The 12522-nt window shown below is 33.8% G+C and overlaps 1 protein-coding gene across 1 annotated transcript; it reads left to right on the forward strand.

Moving 5' to 3' along the window:
- Nucleotides 1-861: 861 nt before the first annotated feature.
- Nucleotides 862-10672, forward strand: LOC117125523 (dnaJ homolog subfamily C member 8-like). Its single transcript, XM_033272035.1, has 8 exons — nucleotides 862-987; nucleotides 2506-2607; nucleotides 2901-2957; nucleotides 5094-5160; nucleotides 5861-5955; nucleotides 7360-7431; nucleotides 7968-8135; nucleotides 9263-10672. The coding sequence occupies exons 1-8, from the start codon at nucleotides 913-915 to the stop codon at nucleotides 9377-9379; spliced, it is 753 nt and encodes a 250-aa protein (XP_033127926.1). The 5' UTR covers nucleotides 862-912; the 3' UTR covers nucleotides 9380-10672.
- The last annotated feature ends 1850 nt before the right edge of the window (nucleotides 10673-12522 follow it).

Here is a 12522-nt window from a genome sequence, read left to right on the forward strand (position 1 = left end):
ATGAAAGATTAATTGTTTGCCTCTGAAATAAGATTAGAAATAAGAGCTGATTTACAGTGTATATTGAGGCCTACAGTTTACTAAACAGTAGTAGGTCTACTGTTTGTTATGGCTTCTCATGTAAAGCATGCACGAACTCAAACGCACCTCCATATACATCATAAATATCCTTTGTATTTAAAATAATGTTATGTTTAGTACTGACAATGAAATGAAGGAAAAAGTAAAAACATAAGACATCATGGGATTCGAACCTGATCCGTTAGTGAGGAAAACATTTCTCCCAACCACTACGCCAAACTGTTTTTACATGTATCGATGTGAAATAAATGTCTATATCTTGAATAGAAGCCCTGTAGGCTTTCTCGAGAAAAGCCCATATCGAAAAGAAGCCCACCCCCTCCCCCTTCACATTTGCAAAAGTAATAACGGAAAGAGGCCCATTGGCTCTATTCAAAATAATATACATGAGTATGCCTTCCTTTTCGAGATAATACTTAGAATACATTCAGATTGACATTATCTCTGATTGTTATGATAGCGTGTCAGTATCAATATTATTTTATTCTACTAGCATGGTTGGAATTTCAAAAATATAAACAGAAATTCGAAATGTAGCCTATAGTTGAAACATTTTTATTTTACCACCGTAATAACTTGTTCATAATCTGTAATAACGAATTAATAAATCCGTATTAACGAACTAGTAATCTGTAATAACGAATTAATAATCCGTAATAACGAATTGATAATCCGTATCAACGAATTAGTAATCCGTAATTACAGATTAGTAATTTGTATTTACGAATTACTGAACTGAACATTTCAGTGGCACGTGGGCTTTCATATACACGCCCTCTACGACGAACTTGCGGAAAAAAAACCGCAAAAGGTTGGTAAAAGTTCAGCAAAATGGCGGCCTCCTCCAAAGCAACAAGCGGGCAACCCACGGGTGCAGAGAGTGTTTTTAGTTCTTTTATGACCGAGGTAAAGAATATATATTTTGTTTAATACCCTTTCTATTGTGAGTAATACTTAATGGAAGGATTGTCAACAAGTAGGCCTAGCTTAGCCTAGGGTATATATATAAACACTCGGACACTAGCGAACTGTTGCTGCCCTTCTCGGTTCGGCGGCGGTGGTGTTTTGACCTTGCTTTATTTGTATAATGACGAGGCCTAGGATTGCTTGAGCCTATTCCAACCAGCCGATGATGGAAGAACCAGGCTAGCTAGTTAGGACGCTGGCTAGGCCTAAAGATAATAGGACTACTGTAGGCCTAGGACCAGGCTAGTTAGTTAGGCCCGCGATCATTAGGTTTAGCCTGCTAGACTAAACTAGGCCTAGGCATATTAGGCTTAGGATAGCCTAACTAAGGCCTGAGGACTGCCTATTACTTTCTGCTCAAAAAGCTATGTTCTGATGATTACCGTAGCAATTGACCACAGAATCTGTGGGCTGCAGATTTCGGATGGTCCCTAGTAATAGATTTTAGATTCAATTTATAATAAAAATTAATAAAATAATTTAAAAATTGCACCGGTCGTGGCTCGATATCGTTTGGCAGTTTTTACGCACTGTTTGAACGTGTGGCTCGATGGAGTTGGCGCTATGCCAGCAGATGTTGTGTCGCATCCATAAAGGTTGAGTCCCGACTGGTGCAGCAGGGGCCACTGGCCAAAGTAAGAAAAAGCAAATACGATAAATTGAAATAAATATAATAACAAAATAATATATAAACACTTAAAACATTAAAGTAAAAACAATCAATAATTTTTCTGGTGTTTGCTGGAAAGTGTGCACTGCGAAACCCTTGACTGCTTTTATTTCCATTTTTGTATGTCTCCTTTCCAAATTTTTCTATTTTATTAAAAAAAATTAATATTGTACAAAATTTTTTTATACATATTTTTTTTTAATGAAATTTGGAATTTCATTGCACCCAGATATAAAAAAAATTGATTCAAAACATTTTTATCATTATTTAATTGTGTTATATGATATTTTGGAACTGGTCCATGGCGGCTATCTTGTGTTTTAGGTGCATTATTTTTGCACTTTCCAATAATTTTAGTAACTTATAATTAATTAACTGTTATTGTTTTGTTTGTATTACTAAAGGGCATATTGTTAATTTCTGTACATGTTTTGAAAGTAAAATTTATGGAAAAAGAAATATGACTTGTCAAATACAGTATGATAAATTGATCATTTTTTCGTTGCTTCCAGCATCCAACGATTTGGGCCTAATTCAAAACGCTGTAATTTCACAACTGCTTATCTGATTTTAGTCATTTAAGAAACACTTGCTTTTGTCTAGAATTTTCATTTACACTATTGATAGGGTTTTAACTGTAATCAGTAGCAGTTCCACAACTACTGTACAATAAAAATAAACATAGAGATGCCAACAAGTTTGGCAGGTATATATATGTGCAGAAAAATAATGTAGATATTTATTATTCATAACTTTATTTCATTGTTTATACTATATTTCTTATTCAGGTAAAGGAAATAGAGAAGAAAGATTCTGTTTTAACCAGTAAACAACAGATTGACCGCTTATTACGTCCAGGAAGTACATATTTTAACCTAAATCCATTTGAGGTAAAGACCTGTACATTTTGATGCTCAAATCACAAACTAACACAATAATGATAGATTGTGTTAGTTTGTAAAATCAGGGAAGCGCGTCTAAACAAGCTCGTATTGGTTGTCAAGCACTTTTGTTTCTTTACTACACAAGTCTGTAACAACAACAGCGTGTATTTTGATTTTCAGAAATGTCCTAAAAAAACCTCAGCAAAATTAAAAATTACAATGTTAAATGACAGTGAATTTAGAAAAAGTATATAAACATTTTAAATTGAACAATAAGTTAATTTTATTCATAATTTCAGGTTCTTCAAGTTGAACCAGATATGAAGGTTGAGATTATCAAGAAACAATACAGAAAAGTGAGTTGTTTATGTTTTGTTGTTGGCTTTTTCTGTACCAGCATAGATACCATTGTTTTTCTGCTATTTCCTGTTCCTTAAACTAAATGGTTGGCTGTCGACTCCGAAGCTAATTCCACCTTTTGTTTAGCTGATTGTCTTCATGCTGGGTGACCATAGCACTCTCCCCTCAGCAGCCGTTAAAGCCTGTTTTGCACTTTATTCCTGTGAATCAAAAACAACGGTTCGCTTCCTCAGCTCTGATTAGTTGCGCATTTTTTTCGCTTTGCAAAAAGTAGAAACAGTTCAAACTACCAATTTCGCTGAAGCAAAAAATTGTGATATAAATGTGGATTGCGCATGAACTGACTCTTTTGATTCGTGCAAATGAATTTAATTCGTGGCAAACAGGCTTAAGACACGTCTGAATGGGTTTTCTATATCTTAAGCTACCGGTAAATAATTTTTTTAAACAAAAGAATAATTTAAATTTTTTCTTAAAGGGACTTTGTTTATAAATCATTCCATCTTGCACTCGGCACATTGCTTTCTTTCTGGTAGATGCCAATGAAAGAAATAAAAATATGTGGGAATGAATGGAAACTTTGCATACTGGTATTGAAACAGCCACTATTTTTAGAATTTTAACTGATTAATATTCAATTTATTTTTTACATTTCATGGTTTTGGAAATGTTGCCAAGCAACTACAAACAATACAGAATAGAACTGCCCATATTGTTTGTTGGGAAGCCTGTGGCACCTAGTAACAATTTATTGTCTACAGTAATTTAAACAATGAGAGCTGCAGCTTAGCTAGCTCAGTGGGCTAAACTGGTGGTAGCCACTGGTAGCCACTGTGTGTGTGCTGAACTATTCCTATCGTTGCTCATCTTGGGTTTGGGTTTGGGCTGAAATGCAAGTTACGATAACGTATCGTCATCGGATGAGACGTTTAAGCTGTTGGTCCTGTGTGCATTATGGCCTGTGTGCCCTTTAAAAGTGCAGTGAACTGTTCAGAAAATGAGTACTGAATTGTCTTCCGGTATACTTCCCAATCACCGCCAAAAGAACCCCACTGGAAGTAACCCCACTGGAAATAAGTCTTCTTCAGACTTTAGTGGGTAATCCTTGGTGGGTTTACACCAAATAAGTCCATTCATCCATCCATAAACTGGAGTCCACGTTCAAATAAACTGTTTATTAGCAAGTTATTGACTGCACCATTTTAGTATACAAAATATTAAATATGGCCCATCATATCAAAATAATTTTTTCTCTTTAATAATATGATTTTCATATAATCTATATGTTCATAAACCAAGAACTAATTATAAAAAGAGAAGTATTTCATACCACAGAAGTAGTTCATACCACATCAACTCAAATGTACATATGAACAGGATTACATTATTTTACACTACAAAAAAAAACAAACAAAGAAAACATAAAAAAGTACATTTATAAATATTAACTTACACTGAGGAATATGAAATAAGTTTTTTGAAAATGCTTAAATTATTTGAAATATGTAATGTAAATTTCATATACTTAGTTATACTGTATAATAATTTTTTCTTTTATTATGGCCATGATGAAAAACAGCATGTAAATTGTTGAGTTATGTATTTGTGAATAAATTAAGGAGCATACTACCACAAACCAACCTTGTTATATGTGGCAAAGAGAAGTCAAACCAGTCACCCCTCACAAAAAACAAACAAAAAAATGATTTTTAATTGTAAATAAAGGGTTAAACAGTAAAATTAAATTTATAACAATCATTTAAATCTGACATTTTGTTATAAAGTGAGTTTAATCATACAGCTGTTTAAATAAAGAACAATATTTGAGAAGTCAGTCTTGAAAATTATGACCATCACTAAATCGTTTAAATTTTTTAAAAATTTTAATGTCAAAAATGGGATAAATAGCAGAGAGATTTAAAAAATGTTGACATACCAACATGTTTTATTTATCTCTGAAACATAATTTGCAAGGAGTGACTGGTTTAGCTTGTCTTCACCAATAACACCCATATTCTATTGAATTTTTTACCATTTTGTAGCCTTGTGTTTTGTTATGAATCTAATAAGGCAGAAGCTGTGTATTCAATTGTGTAATATAATACTGTAATGACTTGTGTTAATATTTTCAGTTATCAATATTAATTCACCCAGACAAGAATCCGGACAACAAAGATCGTGCATTAAGTGCTTTTGAAAGTGAGGTTTTGTTTTTTTCTTTTTATACGTCTGATAAAGTCTCATTAAAACCATGAGTAAACTATAGAATGCTCACAATACAGTGACAGATACAGGAGAGGGGGGGGGGGTGTAGAGGCCCCGCCCTACCATAAATTTCTCAAAATTATAAAACAAATTAAGAAAAAAGGAAAATTGTAATCAAATTTAGATCTGAGAGAGTGCCATTTAGAGGTGATATAATAATAAATTTTCTTCCCTCAGACCCAACCAAGGGGTTGAGGTGGCTTTGATCATCCATCTGTGAAAGTCCCTCAATGTTGTCTGCATTTCCTGCATCCGCCACTGCATTAGTTTATGGATTTTCTTTTTTTAATGACATCACAGTGTGCAAGACACTTAATAAGCTCCTTAATTTAGCGCCCTCCCCCTCCCCTGTTTCAAAATTCTGGGTCCACCCTTTCAGGTTCATGCCAATTGGTTAGGAGATAATTACTCGTGTATATAGAGTAGCATATCTAAAATGGAGGAGGGAGATGATGGGGGCACGAAAGGTAGAGTGTGGGGGCTTATTGATTAGGTGAAGGGGAGCTTGGTTACAAAATAAGGTGATTTTTAACCAATTGAGTGTGTTTTTTCAGCCTCATACTCAATGGGAAAGCTGGGCTACTTCGGCATTTTTAGATACGTAAAATGCATAACAAATTTTATCTGTTTTTAGTTATAAACAAGGCAATGAAGACTATCGAGGATGAGAATCATCGGAAACGTGTTTTAAATACCATACAAGAAGCCAAAGAAAAAACAGAATTTGAAGTAAGTTAAGATTGAGGGTGCAATTTTTAAATTTTTTTTTAAACCATAGAGGGTGACCCTTCCAGCGTATCCTAAAAGGTTGGCTGATAATTCAATTGGGCCTCTTTGAAATAGATGAAATAACTGATGCTTTAATCAGTGTCTCTTTTAGAGGCTTAGGGACTGGAGTTGTTTTTAGTCCTGCTATCACAGGAATGGAATCCAGGACCCAGGGAGCAAGCATCTTAACGACTTAACTTCACTCCAATTCTAAGCTCAAAGCTGCTTACCGAACTGTTCTCCCCAAGGAGCTGGGGATGTTTTCTGTAGGTGTCTGACTGAATTGCAAGTTTACAATAGAATATGTCTTTTGGATGATATGTGTAAAGTGCCATGGAGTTCTTGTGCAATATGGTTAATGGTTCATGGTTTTTTAATTTATAGAGCGCAAAATACAAAAAGTCTCTATGCCCTGTAGAAACAAGTATAGTGATGTTTGGAAATGAAAGTGAAAAAAAAGATGAAATTTTCAAGCCAATCCAGCACCCAAACCTCAGTATGAGGATACACCCCCTCAGACTCGGACAGCTGCTATTCTAAATAGAGAGGTTTCGCACGCAAGGAATACATGTTTGGATACTTTTAGCTATCTGTAACAGTTAGTAGCCATGCTGTGCTTTTCGCAATGATAGAAAAATTTAAGGGTCGGGCCTTAGACCTAGCCTAGGCTATTCCAATTTATTCTCTCATCATGTTTCTCAAAAACAGATTCTGGCATAGCTTAAAGTTTTGGTATGTAAGGTTTTGGAAATTGGAAATGGTAGCAGAATAATACTCCTTCCCGTGTTGCCCAGAAGAGTTGGTTATTTTGTGACCCAAAAATGCCTTGCTATACCGTAGTTATAAGCTAGGCTTAGGGAGGCCCCTAGCCAGGCTAGGCCTAAGCGTACAGGAAAATCCTGACACCCAAGCACTAACATTTTTTAATACCCCAAAATGAAACGCATTCTATTGTAACTTGCTGTCGTGAAAAGTCGCTAAAATAGCACATAACTACAATTATTTTTGAAACTTACTGTAAAATGTGAAAACAAAAAAATGATGATCGTACTAGAAATCCACAATTTTCCTACTCATTTTTCATGTCAGTTGCTATCCACCCGGTTAGTGACATCATAAATGAAGACATATACATCAACACTAACTGTATAAGTTCTCATGTGAAACCTTCCTAATAATGCTGATGAAACTCACTAACATGGGAATACAGTGTGGTCCATTTCCATGTTTATAGATCATAGTGAACTCTTCGGAAATGAGTAGAGTATGATCTTCCTGGTTTACTGTCTAATTCCTCACAAGGAGGACCCCATTTTTTATATCAGTGTAAAGTAATAGAGTTTGTTGCTATTTATATTTATTCAGATTGAAGAAAAGAGGAAAAAATTAAAAAAGGAAGGAAAACCAACAAGTATAGAGGAAGATGACCCAGAAAGGGTAAGTAGTCAGTCATGTGATCAGTGACATCATCATCATGAAATAATGTGATGCTTTGATGAGTTTCTTTATGAGGCTTAGGGAGTGGAGTTGTTTTTAGTTGTGAGATAAAGTCCTGCTGTTACAGGGATTGAACCCTGGACCCTAGGATTAGAAGGCAAGCATTTTAACCACTAAGCTATTCCGCTTCACTCTACTTGTGGATAAGTCAACTATTGCCAATTATGTATTAAGTGAGGACACCTCTAAAAAAAATATGTCTGTTGGTCTCTTAGCCTCTTGCATATTTCCGCACAACCCTTTTTCCAAGATCTGTGAATTTAAGATTAATTTCTTGGCATTTTCAGCCTCTTTTGCCTGGCAAAAAACATTCTGAATATAATAAATGGCTGATGCATGCCTTTAGAATAGCATTGCCCTCCATGTTGCCTCTTTCATAGTCCTCCTTGTGGTTGAGGGTTGGATAAATATTTTCCATCAATTTTCAATCAATAGAGAACAGAAATTAACATATCTGTAATATTTGTACTTTTTAGCTAAAAGCAACTCTCTACAAAACAACGGTAAAACTCTTTGCTGATTATGAAAGGCGGCGAAAGGAGTTGGAAGATAGGGAACAACAGATCAGGAAGCGTGAACGAGAGGAGGAAATAGCAAACGAAGATAAAACTAAAAAACAGAAGGAATGGCAGAAAGAGTGGGAGGTAAGTAAAACCCAAAATGGGCAAATATAAGTCAATGTATTAAGGTAAAGGTAGGAGAATAACCCATAACTCGCAGCTTCATTATGCTGAATTGCGTATGAGCGTGGACTGTGACTACCTAGCAGCATGTAAAGAGGTGCTTTTAGTAGCTACATGTTCATCATTTCACAATGACAGAGGATGAAATGAACCAAAGCATCTGGGTAAAGGCCTGTTTATAAAAAGCAATTGTTCATATAGAAAATAAGAGAAGTTTTTACACTAGAACGATTCAATAACGATTTATTAGTTATACGATAAAACATATTTTGACAAATCAAATCAGATGATGTCATAACCATTGAAAAACATTAAAATCGTAGTATTAGCAACGATTTTATCGTTTTTCCATGATTATGACGTCATCTGATTTGATTTGTTAAATATTTTGTTATCTTATACACGGTAAATCGTTATCAAATCATCCTAGTGTAAAATATTCTCTTATTTTATTTTCTACATGAACAATCCCATTTTTATCGTTATCGTTGAAGTATAAACAGGCCTTAACCCCCTACTCTTCCGAAAGATGCAATGTGTTCTTTAAAGTGCACACGAGACAGATGTGTACTACACTGGACCTCCATTTTAAGTCCTTATTCGAGAAGACTTGGTTCTACCAACCTAACCCTGGGAGAGGAGGGGCTGAAACCAGCACCAATGTTAAGGCTGTGGTTAGCAGTGCCTGTGACTGTCTTACCGCTGGGCCACTCAACTCGCCTGAATCCTATAACATCATGTATATTCATTACAAAGATTATTGATGGTGGATGTTAGGATTTCAGTCATAATGCCTTTAACTATAGTGTCCAATCCAAAATATCAAATTTTGTTTGACAAAAACATGTGACATTCCTAAATATGGTCATGATGACATCACATCACATGGTCATGATGACATCACATCACATGGTCATGATGACATCACATCATGGTCATATATAGGCACATCATGATTATATTGGCATACAGCTGTTTTGTTGAAGAAAATTTGATTTTGTTTTTGTGTAACCACTTGGGTTATAGGGTTGTGAAATTGTCTGTGCAGGTTATTGCTGATCCTAATGGATAGTACCTTAATTCCACAGGACGGACGTACAAAACGAGTGGATAACTGGAGGAATTTTAACGACAAAAAGAAGAAGAAGAAGAGTAGTAATAAAGGACAGTTTAGACCACCGAAACCAAAACTGGAACAGCGATGAGGAAAATCGCCAACCTTTATAATCAATGCAGTGATAAACATTGACCAACTTGCATAAACCAGTTTCTACTGTTCGAAGGACAGTAGTATTTTGATACTGACTTGTATTTTTTAGTAGGATTGTAGCAGGATGTAGGCTGTATATTTTTGCAACTGGATTGTATTTTTCCTTCCAGTGTGTGCGCGGCAGATACTCTGCATTTAGCTGCTCAGAACGTTTAAATGTCTTTGGTTTTCTCTGCTGGCATCCAAAGTTAATGACCAACCGCCGTTATGCATTGGTTTTTTCCACCATGGCATATTTTACTTATATCAAGATAGGCAATATACTATAAGGGTAGGTTGCTGTGGGAGTTTATACAAATTAAACTCTTAGCAAGACTGATGAAAATAGAAACCATCGCTTTTGAGTACAAGACCACTATTTGATCAGTCTTCGCAGAAGGAAGCTACATAAAATACGCTTAAAACACAACCCTTTTCTTACCTTGAAGTAACTGTTAATCTTTTATTTTTAGCAATGTTTTCACAAGAGAGACAACATAAACCATCTGTCTATTTGGTAAAGCTGGCTTGAATTGACCAGTTAAATATGCATAGTTTATTACCATTGTATAGCAATATACTTGGACCTTACTGGTAAATTTCTTTACCATTTTTATTGCACAGTGCTAACATGTTGACTTTCAGGGAAAGAGAGTACAAAATTTCTTCTATTCATCTATTCTAAGCATGTTAAGCTCTCTCTTGACTATCAAATTCCATTTGACAAAGCTTGCCTAAATAGGTCATAATGACATCACATCATATCATGACTATATATGGGCAATCAACAGTTTTTGACGAAGAAAATTTTATAATCTGAACAGATCTTTATAAGGCATTCGTTACAAACTTTTTATGAAAGGCATCTGGTCTACAGTATCAAATTTTTATTTGACAAAAACATGTAAACATTCCTAAATATGGTCATGATGGCATCACAGTGACATCACATGATGACCATATATAGGCATACAACAGTTTTCTTTTTCAGAAAAAAATTATCCTTCATAAAGGACAAAATCTAAGAAGGCTTTTGATTTTTCTCGTACTTTTCTATATATTGTTGGTGGTGGTAGAACAGTATATGTTAATTAAATAACTGAATGTACATAAGAAATTAAAATAGTGGGGTGGCTAATGCTATGCAGTATTGTCAAGCGTAGCGGAGTAGTGTTTTTTTCAACCCTTACTGGGTTTGCCAGTATATTTAATTTCACATAATAAAAGGTTTGACTTGTCGTCTTTGAGATTGCTTTGTAGTTGTGTCTTCATTTTAATTCTATAATTAATCCTATCGATGCAGTAGAGTGCCACTTGAAGCCGAAAGTCAAAAGTCCACAGCATCATAAGATCTGCCCTCGTTGGTTGTGTTAACCAAATCTGTGATGTAGTAAGTCGGTTAAAGAGATTTAACTAGTTGGGAAACTTAAAAAATAAAAGTGTATTCTGAGTCAAAATTTACAGTATTTAAAATCAGGCTGTGATTATGAGGCGCCATCTGTTCACTTATTGTTTAGCAAAAAATGACATGGTTTTTTACGATATATATATATATATATAATATTTTATATAATATATAATTTTTTATATAATATGTAATATCTTATATATTATATATTTTATATAATATATAATTTTTTATTATAATATATAATTTTTATATAATATATAATTTTTTATATAATAAATAATATTGTATATAATATATAATATTTTATATAATATAAAAAATATTTATTATATAAAATATATATTATATAAAAAATTATATATTATGTAAAAAATTATATAATATATTAAAAAATTATATATTATATAAAATATTATATATTATATAAAAAATATAAATATATAACGAAAAAAACCAATGCCTATTTTCGTTGGCCATTTGCTGAACACTTGGCGTGGGCCAAGTGTCGCTTATTTAGCAAAAGTCCTTGATGTGTCTGACCATTCTTCCGTGGTGCCATTTGCGTTTTCAATGGAATTTTAATTATACCGTAAATCACACAGCTGAAAACTTCAAAACAAACTGTTTACATAACCTATAAATGTTTGCAGTGTTCATTCAGTAGTACATTTGATAAAACAGCATCATCTTTAACTTTTATACAAAAATTTGTAATCTTATTTCAAGAATTATTTCAAGAAAATTTGATATTTTTCAATAATCTTCCTCCTTACCGTTACCACAAATGTTATGTTATCATATATTCTTATATACAGGTCAGGAATTAAATTCATAATACATTCAAAATGTATACAGTGGTGGATCCAGGGGGTTCAAGGGGTTCGGACGAAACCCCCTCTGTGAAGAAACGTAACAAAATACTATTGAGTCCTGGTATTTAATCTTGAATTTTCTAATGTTTCTTAATTCATTTTAAAAAATTATTTTAAAAACAAAAGAATTTATTTTTGTATTAGTTTCAACTTCATCCAAAAAGAAGTTTCTGTAATATGGGAGATTTTTTTTTTTTGTCCTTGTTTTCAAAATTTTGATTTCGTAATTTTGAAAAGATCATGCGTGTGAACATGGCTCCTATTGTATAGGAGATGAATGTGCATGGCTAGGTTTGTACGCAAGCTTGTCTTTGAGTCTGATTAACCCACTGAAATCTAAAGAAAAAAATAATCTGCTATCAAAAAACGCCAAAGATTAAGTTAGTTCTAGCTATATCTGGAAAAGCCTGGGAAGATTTTTAAACTTAGTAGACTTAAAATCAAAGTGGTTTGAGACTTTACTTTACAGAATATAGCACTATTACGGTGGCTACTTGCCACCTGTTAATTTTCCCCACGGATTTCTTTCTACCTAGAGAGTTATTCTCCAGGCTATTTTCCCCCCATTTTTTCGATGCATTGTTCCTCCTAGTTTTCCTATTGATATTTTTTCCATAAGGTTATTTTCATTATAACCTTATGGAGGTTCTCTCTCTCTATATAAGAGAGAGAACCTATTTTGTTTTAATTTTTTATTTTGTGTTTTCTCTATATCAATTAACTATTGTCTAGTCGTTGTAAGGTTACACTAAAAAGGTGTGCCGATGATACAAAAGCGTTATTCAATCAATTGACTAACTGACTATTGATGCATTC

This window comes from Anneissia japonica, unplaced genomic scaffold, assembly GCF_011630105.1.
Source record: "Anneissia japonica isolate Jap-2015-1 unplaced genomic scaffold, ASM1163010v1 scaffold7731_len1735946_cov199, whole genome shotgun sequence".
Lineage (NCBI taxonomy): Eukaryota > Metazoa > Echinodermata > Crinoidea > Comatulida > Comatulidae > Anneissia > Anneissia japonica.